The following is a 14,214-nucleotide window of genomic DNA, read 5'->3' on the forward strand; positions in this document are numbered from 1 at the left end:
CCAGGTCCGCCTAAGCAGGGAGGGCGCGGTGGCAGGGTACGGCATGTTGGCCGCGGAGGAGCTGGAGGCGGGAGAAGTGCTGTTCATCATCCCTCGCACGGCCCTGCTGTCCCAGCACACCACCTCCATCCCCGCCCTCTTGGAGGAAGGTGAGCCACAAAGCAACTTCTGTCACTCATGTCTACTTTGCCTGTGTTTTCCCGTTTGAAGGAATGAATGGTCTGGGATAAAGCCTAGGGAACATTCCTGACTTGTGCAGGATGCTGTAGGGCTGGTGGATATCAGGTAGGAAAAGGGAGGGTTGGGCATGTTCTAAGAGAGCCAAGAGCTGTGCTGGGCAGGGAGAAAAGCCCATTCCTCAATCTCCAGTCTTTAAGTGAAAGGTACCTGTACTACGATGCTTTCGTGGAAGCACTGCTAGGAAAAAGAAGTTCCTCTCTTGCTGATGGGCACCCAGAGCCTTGGGGTGGGGGGAGTGAGTGAGGTCTGAAGAGTCTTAGGAGGAAAAGCAGAAGTCCCAGCTCCAGGCCAAGGACAGGCACTGAGGCTTCTGGTGCCAAGGGGGCTTTGATGCTTGGAGGAAAAGACTAAAAAAAAATTATCAGATTAAGTTACATTTTCTCCCTTGTATCTGGTTCCTAGCCCGGGAGTCCCTGCAGAGCCAGTCTGGCTGGGTGCCCCTTCTGCTACAAGCACCAAGCCAGCAGCTCCCACTGGCAGCCCTATTTCTCCCTCTGGCAGGACTTCCGGAGCCTGGATCACCCCATGTTCTGGTAAGGTGAAACCAAGTGGGGCTGTGGGGAGGCCCAGTCTGACAGCTGAAGGCAGGCACAGGCCAGGGGCTACCAACCAGGAATCCTGGGGATGGGTGACCCCATTCCTCTGTTCTAGGGCCCCTGCTGGCAATGGCAGGAGCTTGAGGGATCCTCTTGGAGCTACCCTACAGGCATAGCCAGAGAACAGGGATCTGGAAAGCATGGGGAAGCTGAGATTTTGAAGGAGGAAGGAGTTCATAAAAACCCTTGGCTCAGGGACAGATGGAGAACCTGCTGTTTTTCTTGCAACAGGCCTGAAGAAGAGCGAACAAGGCTCCTGCAGGGCACAGGCATCCCAGAAGCTGTGGACAAGGACCTGGCTAACATCCACCTGGAGTATAGCTCCATCATCCTGCCTTTCATGGAGTCCCACCCCGACATCTTTGACCCCAAACTGCACACCTTGGAGTTGTACAAGGAGCTGGTGGCATTTGTCATGGCCTACAGGTGAGAAGGGAGGATTCTGCTCCAACAAGGAGTAGCATCATAGGAAAGATTACAGGTGTGTTACTTAGAGGTTGCAATTGCACAAGAACGTAAGCAGAGGGTGAAGCTTGCCCTGTGCTACCATGTGTACCACTAGGTAATCTTCATCTCCCTTGTTTTAGCTTTCAGGAACCTTTGGAAGAGGAAGATGAAGATGAGAAGGTGCCCAATCCTCCCATGATGGTGCCTGTAGCAGATATTTTGAATCATGTGGCCAACCACAATGCCAACCTGGAATACTCTCCCGTGAGTGCAGAGCCACTGCACTGAGCATGATAATGGCCTGATTCTCATTTTGTGAAGCTTTGGGAATGGGGGCACAGCAAGGTGGGCTCTCAGAGCCCAGGGCAGTAAGTCTGGCCTGGATCTCGCTAATACGAAGTCCTGCTGCGTGCTTGGAGTTGGGAAGAGCTGAGGGTCATCTAAGCCTCTCTGAAACCCCATGTTTCTGAGCAGTAGGATCACTGCAGCTCAGAGCCTCTCCTCTCCCTGCTTGCAGCAATGTTTGCGAATGGTCACAACACAGCCCGTTGGGAAGGGACAGGAGATCTTCAACACCTATGGGCAGATGGCCAACTGGCAGCTCCTGCACATGTATGGCTTCGCAGAGCCCTTCCCGGGCAACACCCACGACACAGCAGACATCCAGATGGTGACAGTGCACAAAGCAGCCTTGCAATGTGAGTGGGACACATAGCCACTTTGGGAAAGGATGGGGCAGCAATAGAATTATGGCATCATCAGGGTTGGAAGAGACCTTTAAGATCATCAAGTCCAAGTGTTAACTTGCCACTCCACTGTAATCCCTAAACCATATCTTCCAGTGCCAGGTCCAGACACCTCTTAAACACTACTAGGGATGGTAACTCCACCACTTCCCTAAGAACCTATTCCAATGCCTGATCTCCTCTGGATAGGGATGTAATGAAATAGGGCTCAAAGATGACATGAAAAATAAGCCTGTTCCTCAGCATTTCAGGTGCTGGGGACATGATTCTGTTTGCTGCCTCCTGTTTCCCCTTGTCCATTCATCACCCACTGCCACCCCAGCTGGGTTTGCAGCTCTGCTGTCTTCAAAACAGGTGCCAAAACTGAAGCACAGCAGCAGCTGGTCTCAGAGCAGTGGGATTTCTTGTGCCAGCTGGAGATGGTGGGGGAGGAAGGCGCCTTTGTGCTTGGCTGGGATGAGGTGCTGACAGAGGAAGAGCTGTCCATGACCCTGAAGGTAAGCATGGCCAGTTGCAGGGAGAGCTGCACAAGGAAGAGCAGACTGCAGCAGGGCAAACCACCATGCACTGAAGGGGTGTAGCTGCCCAGCTCCCAGGTGCTGTTACTCATCTTCTTCTCCTGAACTAGCCACCCATGGCCACTGCTGGTCTAGAGAGCTGTCAGACCTTTGTAGGTGACAGCTGAGATGTCCTTCAGGACTATTACCAACACCCATGTTTGTTGTTTGAATGTTCTAACCCAGAAGTTACTTGCAATTAGGTTTGTAAGACAGTTTTAGGCTCTTAACCTTTAGTGCAGCTGAGGAATAACTCACCTGCTCCATATGGCTCTTCTACAGATGAGAAAGCCTGATGTATTCACACTGTCAGTGACTTGTCCCTTTGCCTGGGCCATTACAGGTGCTGTGCATGTCAGAAGAAGAATTCAAGGAGTATAAGGAACAAGATGGCTGGGAAGATGACAGTGAGGAGGAGGAAAACCCTACCCTTTCAAACGAGGCTCTATCCAGACTTAAAAGCCCTTGCAAGAAGCTCCTTTATGACAGTGTGCTGCTGACCCTGCAGTCCTACAGGTCAGACCTGAAAGCAGAGCAGGACTTGCTAAACAACAAGGAGGCTTATGAGAAACTGAGTCGAAGGGAGCAGCAAGCTCTGCATGTGCGCTATGGACAGAAAAGGATCTTGCATCAGCTGCTAGAGCTGGTAGGCTAGAAACCTCACCAGCCCTGGACATGACCTGCCTGGGACTGATCCACAGGGTGAAGGTCCTCTTGTCCCCCCTTCTGCAGCAGGGAGGACAGATGGCAAGACTGACTATGGGCCCACCTGTCCCTCATATGCCATGTGGCTTTTTTAGCTACCTCTACATAAAGTATCTTCACAGCACAGAAGTGGTTTTGGGTGGCCTTGTCATACAATGAGAGCTTGGGAGCACAACTACCACCTTCTTCCAGAGGCCTTCAGAAACCCCAGACCTCATGGCTGCTTTAGGGAGGCAGACACTGTCAGAACAGCAAGTGGGTTCCCTCATTCAGCACCAGAAATTTAAGGCAAGAGCTGCTCCTTTTCCAGATTAGGAGGGCAGAAATTCAGCTAGCAGCTCTTGCCTTAGAGATGTTCAGAGCAAATATCTGGCAGGTGGAGCTGCTGAGAACACTAAACCCATCACTTATATTTGGTTAATGCTGAGCATTTTAAAGAGTACAGGCCCATCCATCTGGTCTTCATATAGGCTCAGTATAGCAAAGTACTTCATTTTACCTCTACAGAAGATATTTGCGTGGCATTGACACTACTCTAGAGAAGCACTGTCAGTTCTGCAGCTGCTGCAGAGTAAGCATTTGATACGTACCCTCTGGTTGATGCAGTTCTTCCCTGGAGTCAGGCATTGCTCTGCATCACATTCAGCTACAGTAATAATTTCCCTTAGTTTCTGCATGACAAAACACGAAAGGTTTGCAGGCCAAGCTCTATTTAATAAAATTATTTTTCTTACCCAGCCAGTGCTGTCTACTTCAACAGGGTGTGAAGCCCCATCTAAGGGGGGGGATCGCTGCTGCTGCTGCTGCTGCAGTTAGAAGTACTGCAGACAAGCAAAACCCAGACTGCACTCACACAGACAGCTCAGCTACATCCCTGCCTGCACAGCTGGGGGCCAGGGTGGTTTAACAGCACTGAGGGTAGGGCTTTTCCATTCCCCTTTTACACTGGTGTAATGCAGAGGCTGTTTAGATTCCAGTCTGCCATCCTGGCACTTCTGCTACTGCAGACCAGATTTCCAACCAGGCAACTCAGTGATTCAAAAGGTTACTCTTCATTTTCTGACTATACCAGGGCCTCTGCTGACAAGGACACTGACATGAGCTGCAGGTTCCTTACCTGTCAAGGGAGGATATGAAGTGCAGTAGCCTCCATCCTGCCATCCCAACTTGTGTTACTGGGATCTTGGCTGAGTCCTGTTCACCTTCCACCCTCTCTTTATACCATCCCAATAGCTCTTAAAGCCTGAAGGGAACCAGCCATGTACAGCAGCATTAGTACAGAACCAGAGACACCTTTGACCCACTAGGACAAGTTAATAAGCTCTGCAGATGATTTGCTAGAGTTAAACGCCAAGAAAAAAAAATCCCTTGGCATCTGGACCAGATAGAGAAAAACTGGTTGCTGGTTTAATTTTCTGTATCCTAACCCAAAAGGAGGAGGAGGAGTAAGCTGGAGTTGCAGCAGCAGAACCAAAATCCAACTCCACATGGCTCAGTTTCAGCACAACTGCTGACCTGCCAAAGAAATGCCAGGGAATTGTAGGACCTGGCCAGAGTCTACTCCCTGGCACACAAGTGACTGAACAACAGCCTAGAACAGAAACAGTAAGAGAATCCCCTTTCAGCTGCCATCTACCAGCACAGCTGGCTCCGTGGTCCTTGGAACTAGTTTTAGCTCTCTGCAGCAAAGGTACAGCCAGGCACAGAATCCCTTAAACCTGAGCAGTAATCCTGACCCCTCTGCCTGTACCACAGCAGTCAACTAGCTTTAACCAACTAGCAATGTTATGTAAAAAGAAAGCAGCGAAGCTCTATTTCCTACCACCTGCTGGGTTACTAAGGCACAAGCCAAAGGATTCTGCAGTATTAGCAACATTGAAGCTGCCTCACCCTTACCCCAGCTAACCACAACCTTGGGTAGGACCCTGCTGAAGGGAGTATCCCAGCAGGGTGGAAGGCACTAGAAATGAAGGTCATGGGCTGTCTACACTCTGTATTCCTCCACTGCAGTCTCCTGTCCAAGACAAACTGCTCATGAACCTGTAACTAAGCTGTTTGTTTCCAAACAACTGTCCTTTCTTTTGCACTTCAAAGCAAGGCTCTGTCTAGTCATAACATCTCCCCACTGACCTCAGGCTAGAGAACGAACGAAGTTGCTTTCAACAGGCATTGCCCAAAACACACTGGAAAACTGCAGGTTTTGGATAGGTAAAACCGACTTGGAAAGACACCACCTGGCCAGGATGGAGAGAATAAGCACAGTGGCACGTGCTGCATGTCATGACTTTAATGTGTAACTACAGTATGCATACATACAAGAGTGGGAGAACTAAAGCCCAAGAACTAGAAAGGCTACAAAATACAACACATGGACCAATACTTTACAAAACATTCAAAATCCTTACAAAATGGGCTGTATTGGTCCTTTGGGTTTTTTGTTTTGTTTTATTTTTTTTTTGTTTAGGTTTTTTTAAAATTTTTTTTTTACAAACTTATACTGTGTGGTCACAGGGTGGGGGTGGGAAAAGGTTTAGATTTAACCCCCCATCTTCCAAAATTTACAAGTGTCAAAAAAAAAGAAAAAAAAAAGCTATAGGCCTGGTCTCTGGTTTCTTTACTAAAAAGAGCTGACCCTCACCCAAAGGGCCTGAGGTGTTTCTTCTCCAACAGAAAGGAGGCATTCTCTGACTGCCACTCCACTTGCTGTCCCTCGGCATTTGATGAGGGTGGGGGAAAAGCAACACTGAACCTTAACCCCTCCCTCACCCCCCCATACTCCATAGAATTCCCATATTCCAAACACATCCACTTTTTTTTTTAAACAACTTTGTGATTTAAAGGTCCCCCATCCACATAAAGAAAAATAAGTTACATATTATAACTGGCTTTTCAATATTCTTTGGGAGTCTGGGAATGTCAGGACAAGGAGGTCTGCCCCAGACAAGTGCTTGGCATCAGCAGCTGCCCCTTTATTACAAGCTGGACAGGCACCAGTTACCCACCTGCCTTTTAAACAATTTGCACAACCCAAAAGTCCAGACAATTGTTTTTGTTCCTTGTATTTACATTAGTTCAAAATGATATTCACAGCATCTTCTTAATTTTGGCCAAAAGTCAAAAAAATTTGTTTCAAACTTTGGAACGTGCCCACATAAGACTTTCACCCAGGATCTGTTGTGTCTACCCAATCAAGGGGGCTGGGAAGGTCAGGAGGAGCCTTACAGAATCTTCAGTCAGTCGACGGGACAGGACCTCCAAGCTGGCACATCTGCAATGCTCATCTAACTGGCACCAGTCCCTTCCATGACTTGCTGGGCCTGTTTCTGCCCCATGCAGCACTGTGCAACTGACTGGAACAACCTGCACAGGGAAATAAAGCAGTGGTAGGTGCATTTATGGCAACAAACAGTGCTTCCACTATGAAAGCACCAAAAACTCAAGGCCCAACTCAGCCCCTGCGTCAGATAACCACAGAATCATTAAAATGGTCTAAGTTATACTCACTTCTCAATTTCTGGAGCACAGTGAACAAACTCATGGTTCCAGAACTTAAACGCTGGGTTTTTAATCAGCTCAATGAAAGTAATAAGGAGACCCCAGGGATGAGGCCTATTTACAATCAGTCGTTCCAAGAGAACCCTGAAATCCAAAAGCAGGAACAGTTAAGAGCTCAAAGATCCAAAACACAGCAGGAAGGGAAGTGAAAGCTGGATGTTGGCAAGGTAAATGCCTTTCCTCTCACCTGGTGATCTGCTCCTGGATAGCCTCAGTGTTGGCCTCTGCAAACAGGTACAGCATGGTGCAGCTGAAGTAGTGGGTGTGACTGTTGGGGTATCGCAGCTGGTTGGCAATGGCATTCAGGAAGAGGTACCGACCTGCAGAGGAGGAACAGTTAGCACACATGGCTTCCCTGACACACATGAAAGAAAGGAGTAAGAGGCAACTAGCAGTGCTTAAGGTAATGTCTGTGAGTCTGCCTTACGAAGGTACAAGAAACAAAACCAACTGAAGACATGAACAAGCCGCATCAACCCAGGCTGATGGGACAGGAAGAATTCAATCCTTCTTCAAACACATTCCTTACTCCCTTGAATACTCTGAACATCCTGTTTTAATATTGCTCCTGTATTCAGAGTTTAATATTCCAACATAGTATTCCTTACTGTGAATTCACCATCAGCTACAGGAAATGATCTCCAGTTCTCATGGCTCAGACAACCTGCTGTTAAATTTGGCATGGCATGAACTAGCAGTGCTTCCAGCTCACCTTCAGTGTCCAGGTCTACTGCCAAATTCTGGAAGATGTCCATATGAGCTGAGTGGGTAATGGTGCTCATAGAGGGTGTGCTGCCCTTGTTGTGAATGTGTGCAATAGCTTGAGTACCTACGTAGAGCACCAGTGCATTAATCAGCTGGATGTTGTAGCGGTTGCCAGGTTCGTTTGATACCTAATAGAGAAGATATGAAAAGCATTAACAGTCTGTATTCCTTGAGCACTCAAAGGTACAGCATGTACAACAACAGCATCCAAATATCTTCTTGATTATACAGAAGACTGCATCCTCAGACAGCCACAAATTCTATCTGGCATTTACCCTTCTGTAATATAGTAGGTTTTAGATTATTTACTTACTTCTACACTTGAACATCCTGCCAGGGAGTGGCAGGAGTAGTGTTCAGAGAAGTGTACACTTTCACAGGCTTTTCTACTGCCTGGAACACGTATTGGCCAACAAACCAACAAAATTCATGCAAGAAAGGAGGATGACCAAGCCAGTGAGATAATTTTCCCCCACACTATTTAAATTCAGCATCCTCAGACACCTCACACTTACTTGCAGATTGCTGCGCAAGTCAGACAAAAACGTGACTGGAGATCGGGTTTTGAGATAGGAATCCAAGTCTTTCTTGAACTGTGGGGGCATCACTCCAGTGAAATTTGTGAGTATTCGTGGAGCAATATTAATCTCACTTAACATGTCCACCTGTAGAGAGAAACCCCAATCAGCTAAACCATAAGCAATCTCCAAAGGAACAAGTTGCAAACGCAGATCTGTAAGTGATATATCGACTACTGATGTTGACCAGATGTTGTTCCTTCCAGCAATGAAATGAACACAGAAGACTTTTGCAGATTGAAGAAGAAACTTGACCTCTAATGTGCAAACTTATTACATGATGTCTTGAAGAAGTGAGAGGATAAAAAAAGCCAGAAGAGTAAAAGCCTCAGGGAAATTCAGTCACTGCCTTTGCAGTCTCTGTGCTCAAGACAGTCTGGTAGTTTGAAAAAGTACAAACATCCACACAAGGCAGGAACAGCCTTCTTCAGTGCTAACTTAATGAGTGCTGCAGCTTTGCTCCCATCACCCTGCACAGCTCAAGTAGGGAAGAACAACAGGACAATACTTCAGCAGTGTGAGAAAGTTTGCTTCTAATCATTCCAGCATTAACTGACTGGCATATATCTGAAGATTTAATTAGATAACATTAACACTTCTCCAAGTCTCTCCCTCTTATGCAAGAGACTTGCTTCAGAGTGGTGCTTTATCTCATTATTTTCAAAATCAAATGGTGTCAAGTGTTTCCCATCCAAAAGCATTTGCAATTACACACTGCTTGGGCACCAACTCTTCCACAATTAGTGAAGAGAACTCTAGTCTCCAGCATCCCATGGAGCACCAACACAGTACGAGCTGAACAAAACTGAGTCAAGAACTGTTGGCTGAACTGTGAAACAGCAAAGCCACAAAAGGCTGCTCGAGCAGCCTGTTTTTCAGTGACAAATGAGACAGTAAGATGATAAAGATGCCCTCGCTCCAACAGTGTGTGCCAGTCAGATCTAGGGATGCCATCAAATCAAGTCTCCCTTTGGAAAAAGCAAAGCCCTCTAGTTTTCCACACAAGCACTCGGTTCTTGGTGAAGTTCTCCTGTAACGCAAGTCTCAGCCTGCGTTTTCAGGCTGAACCTGCACAGCTCTTGCACGCGAGGCAGTATCTACAGGTGTCAGTGAAGCTGAGCAGAGCCAAGCTTTATGCCTCCAACTGCAACAGACTTCATACAGGACAAGGGGTGTATCCTGCTCTGTATGGAACATGTTAAACATGGACCATTACAAACATAACTGAATCCTACCTGCTCTAAAAACTGTTCTGCTAGCTGCTACATCGCTTAACTTTTGAATAGTTGCACTAATTCTAGTATTAGTTACACTATTGTCAAATATTCCAGTCTCTGCCAAAAAAATGGATAAAGAGTATTTTGAGTGTTAAAGCTTCCCATTATCAAACTCCAAAAAGTAAGTTGTACCTTTAGATTGGGGGTGAAAGGGTCTGGAAGCCTCATGTTCCGTGGGAAGGCACTCAGGATCAGATTCCTTAGCTGAATACAGTTAGGTGGGATCACATCACAGAACCCATAGTGGTAGTCACAGAGGAATTCTGGGAAATCATGCAACAAGACCAGCAACACACGCAGAGTGCCCTGTGAAATGAAATATATGAGGTGTGTAACTGATGAGACTGCCCAAAAGCTTGCAGTGCCATCCTTCTGTGTCATGTGGTTAACATTTCCAGGAGGAAATTGCTCTGGGAAGGCAGCCTTGCTTCTGTCCCACACCAACTTTCACTTGAGTCTGAGACATGAGTTATAAGAGAACAGTAAATCCTATTTTGCTCCCAGAACACCTCTACTTTCAGACAACTCTGGCTAGAAGTAGCCATCTATTAGCTGACATTTTTTTACCTTGTAAAGAATTTGCATAGGTTTGGTGAGTTCCACATTTCTAAGGAAAGGAGCCAAGTACTTGAAAAGATCGATCAGTAACTGGGCATACATGGGCCAACCCTGCCAAGAGAAAAAACAGCAGGTAGAAAATATGCAGTGAAGAGCAGTTACCTTAATTTCAAACTATATTATCTCTATATAAACCTGGATGGAAGAGCTACTTGGTAGCTCTAGTACTGAGTGAAGCACAACTTATTTCAAGGCACATCATGTGCCACAGGTGTTTCCAGAACACTCAATATGCCATACTGAGCTGACAGTATTTAGGCAAGAAGGCTACAGCTATTTTAGACATTGACAAAGGCATGTTTAAATTCAGTTCACCCTGTATTCCATAGTTTTTGACACACAGACTCTCCTCCATGCAGTTAGGTTACAAAAACACAACAGCCATGCTACTAGTGCACTTTGAGATGTGAAACAGCACCACACCAGGTAAGCATCCGCGTGAGCTTTGTAATTCAGAAGAGATAAACTGCAGCCACACCTTCTGCTGTGGTGTATGTGCCAGCATTCTTGCAATAAATATCCGATGGGAGATCAGTTCCAGCCAGGCATAAACAAAACCTGGAGCTTTTGTAGGCCTCAGGATGTGAAATGTGTTACTGAAAGAAAAGTTAGAGCAGGTTAGAAGTGCGCAGCAATAAGATTGATTTTCATAACATTGAGGGACAACATACACAGCCCTAAAAGCAAAGGCATTTGAGCATCTTGAGGTTTACCAATCATCTTCCTTAAAACAAGCAAGTAGACAGTCCACAGGAGAACCAGCTACTCTGAAGGTGATTAAGCCACCACAAAGTAACAGTCAAGATAGCCTTTAGGTGAAAAACCTTGATACTGCCAAGAAAGCATGAGCATTGTGGCCAATCCCAAATACATACCAGAAAGCTGTGAGTGTCTGGAAGTTGATGGTCTCCAGTACATGCTCAGGAGCATTTAATTCCAACAGCAACATGATGAAAATGCGATGGTAAGGAAGCTGCTGAAACTCATTCTGCCGAACATCATGGTCTTGCAGAAGAACTCCCACCACAATACCGAGGACCTAAAGAGATCAAGATGTTTCAGTGGTGACAGCAAGAATTACTTTGTAAGTCAGCCTGCAGATAATACTTCAACCATCAGTAAAAGAAACAATTTGGCAGATCCTACGATGAAGCAGAAATTCTAGTTATTGGAAGTCACACACAAATGAATATTTCAAACTGTTTCAGCAACTCCCAACCACTACTCTTTGCTCTCCCTGTCCCTTCAATCACAGTCACAATGGTTGACTGGGCAGTGTTGGAAGGTCTTAACTACCCAAGACCATCCAGCCATGAACCAAGTAGTGTAACAGTATAGACCAGACCCTCAAAATCAAGGCACAAGGGAATCACCAACCTTAAACCACACTTCACATGCCTTAAAGCAACAGCAGTTGACTTTTGTCATTTCAAGCCACAAGGGTGCGTTTCAGGTTGGTTCGATATGAAATCTTTATAAACGAGAAAACCACTTGACATCTTGATGCTTCACTCAAAAGTTTAGCATTTCAGTGACCAACAACCTTCAAGTCCTCATCCTGTGAGCCTTCAGCAGCAGCCTGCACTACAGTCTGCATCTCAGGCTTACCAGTACAGCCAGTAATGTGCTTTACATGCAATGAGTACTGGGAGAGTTCCCAACCTTATTCAGGAGGTTGATCTTGGTGACTGTGTTGGTTGCCTCCCCAGAGTGCTTCACTAGCAGTGCAATAAGTCGCACAAAGGCATCCAGGTTGTGGTAGCACTTGGCTCGAATCATAGTGGGGTTGGCTGCAGGGTTGTGCTGCTGCTCGGCCTGAGCACGGTAACTGATTTCCACACACATTTCGGTGCAAAGACGGAAAAAACGGGTGATCAGGTCATCTGTTTTCAGGATCCCTTGCTGGTGCATCTATCCAGGAAAGGAGAAAACCTCAGCACTATAGCCACAGAAAGGTCATTTTACAATTCATTACAAACAACAACACACCCTGTACAAAGCACCCACCTTGCCTGCCACAATTAATTTTTACTATACTCTTCAGAAAGATTAATACTTGCAAGGCAATTTGAGGGTGACCACACAATTCTAGCAAACGCATTTACTCTCAAAATAGAATATTTTGAATCCCAACTCTTTTCAACCAGCAGCATAGCTAAGGAGCCTCTTTCAGTATCAGTTCTGCCACCAGCACTCAACCCTGCATGAAGGACAGCACGAGGCAGTGGCAGCTCAGTCTGTTGGGCCTTTAGGAGCCCACACAGGGAGTACAAGCTCTGGGAAGGGCAGACTCCAGCTACTAGGCTCAGGAGTCATCGCTACTTTGCAGCAACATTCTGTAGAAGCAAACTGCATTTGGAGAGTCAATTTTCCTTACATCAACATTACATGCAGAGAAAGACTGAGTGGAGTTCTTTGTTTTGCCTTGGGGGTTGTTTTAGTAATATACATACACATAAAACCCCAGAGACCTCCTTTTGTTTGTTACCTACAGTATAAAAAACCATCAACATGAAACTGCAGGAAACCTCTGGGTCTTGAATAAAGCATCTTGCTTTTAAACTCCTACTACACAGACAAAGCTATAAAACAGCACAACTTGGAGAACTAGTATTTCTGGAGAAACATTTTTTCTTAAAAAAAGAGAATTTATGGATCTGCCTTCAAAGTTCTATGCTGCTTCTTGTGTCAAAGACTAGTGGAAAGCAACACACAAGCAGCCAGAACTGCAGTCATTTAAGTTCAGCAACAGAACCTTGTTTAAAGCATTTATTACAAAATACCCTTTTAAAACCCACTGCTAAAGCCTGTAAGGAAAGAATTATACATCAACACTGTACTTTGATATATTTCTATTTCAAATCTGATCAAGTATGTACAAAAGGTAAGCAAACAAGTGTGATAAAGAGTGAACCAGGACAACAGTGTACTAGTATTACAAGTATATTCCACTGAAGGATGCTTTAGAAGCATGATTTAAAGTGTAAAAAGTGACACTGCATGAGAAGGTAAAATGCTTTTTTCAAGAGTTTAGTACAGTATCTATTAAAAACATTCAAAAGATGCTATGCAGTAGAAGTCAGACCAACAGAGAGCTGCCTACAAGCCAGTGCACAAGGACATTTAAAGTCACATGAAAAATCGCTGCGTTGGTCACATCTTTAGCCATACTTTGCAGCTTTAACTTGTTTTCATTAGTAGCTGCATTCATTAGTAGCTGCAAAGTCTGTGGTATTTCTGTGGTTTCCAGTTCGTAAAAGGTTTTCCTAGCCCACATGGGCTGACACAATATACCTGTGATTCTAATAAGTGCTTTGCTTCTGTAGGCTGTCAGAGCTTTTATCGTTGCCCATAAGGAGCAACACTAGCCAAGCTTCATTACAGAGCATGGCAGAACCACTCCCAGCTTCCGATCTTTTCCCATCAAACTTATTCCAGAACTCATGGTCTGATCTGACAGCTTCTTGCTACAGTACCTGAAGAATATGATTTGGAGGAGGACAGGGATTTCTACAGACTGTTACCATCAAAAACAGACAAAATTTTCACAGCCATACACATGAAAGTTCCAAAAGGATGCCTAACACAGGTTATAACACTGCTTTAAAATGGAGGGCATCACACCCTACTTATGTTGAATAAAAAGCACCTTTCTTTCCAAAAGCTCTACCTGTCCAACAAACGCAGAGAAAGCTTTGGTACTGTCACGGCCTGCTGCAGCTGAATGGTAGAGGTTCACCCACTCCCTCAGCAGGTATTCTGCCTTTTCCCTCAGGCCTGGTGGATCATCATATTCAGAAGCTTGAGAAATTCCTGAATGCATCATGAAATTAGGACCTCCATGAGCACGGTCAATCATTGCTTCATAGTTTGATCGGACCACTTCCATCAGTTGGGGTAATCTAATGCAACAGACAGAGCAAGAGTTGGGTTAGAATTCCTCCTCCCCGAGAAGGTGTGGGAACTAGAAGCACAGTCAAATAGAGTTGAAAGAAAGCAAATTATTTCTTATACTAAATCTTTGTATCTTTCAGTCCTCACTGGAATAGCAGAAATAAATCATGAAAGCAGATACATTTATGATGAAAGAAGGAATGCTGAAATCTGTGGAAGATCGACGGGAGAAATGC

At 45.6% G+C, this 14,214-nt stretch overlaps 2 protein-coding genes across 2 annotated transcripts; one reads left to right on the forward strand and one right to left on the reverse strand.

Annotated features, from left to right (window-relative positions):
• Positions 1 to 4: 4 nt before the first annotated feature.
• On the forward strand, positions 5 to 3,420 carry SETD6 (SET domain containing 6; the record flags this gene model as incomplete). The annotated part of the gene is given in 8 exon segments (XM_009082583.1): positions 5 to 149; positions 643 to 685; positions 687 to 773; positions 1,068 to 1,262; positions 1,424 to 1,547; positions 1,801 to 1,981; positions 2,384 to 2,526; positions 2,930 to 3,420. Coding segments are annotated over 8 exon segments (1,230 nt in total), but the record flags the coding sequence as incomplete, so codon positions are not given.
• A 2,421-nt stretch (positions 3,421 to 5,841) lies between these two features.
• Positions 5,842 to 13,981, reverse strand: CNOT1 (CCR4-NOT transcription complex, subunit 1). The gene is made up of 11 exons (XM_009082582.1): positions 13,755 to 13,981; positions 11,747 to 11,995; positions 10,960 to 11,123; positions 10,563 to 10,680; positions 10,034 to 10,135; positions 9,599 to 9,772; positions 8,127 to 8,276; positions 7,559 to 7,739; positions 7,034 to 7,166; positions 6,796 to 6,930; positions 5,842 to 6,651 (listed from the first exon to the last, which is right to left on the reverse strand). The coding sequence occupies exons 1-11, from the start codon at positions 13,971 to 13,973 to the stop codon at positions 6,573 to 6,575; spliced, it is 1,704 nt and encodes a 567-aa protein (XP_009080830.1). The 5' UTR covers positions 13,974 to 13,981; the 3' UTR covers positions 5,842 to 6,572.
• Between the last annotated feature and the right edge of the window lie 233 nt (positions 13,982 to 14,214).

Source organism: Acanthisitta chloris, unplaced genomic scaffold, assembly GCF_000695815.1.
Source record: "Acanthisitta chloris isolate BGI_N310 unplaced genomic scaffold, ASM69581v1 scaffold22289, whole genome shotgun sequence".
Classification (NCBI taxonomy): Eukaryota; Metazoa; Chordata; class Aves; order Passeriformes; family Acanthisittidae; genus Acanthisitta; species Acanthisitta chloris.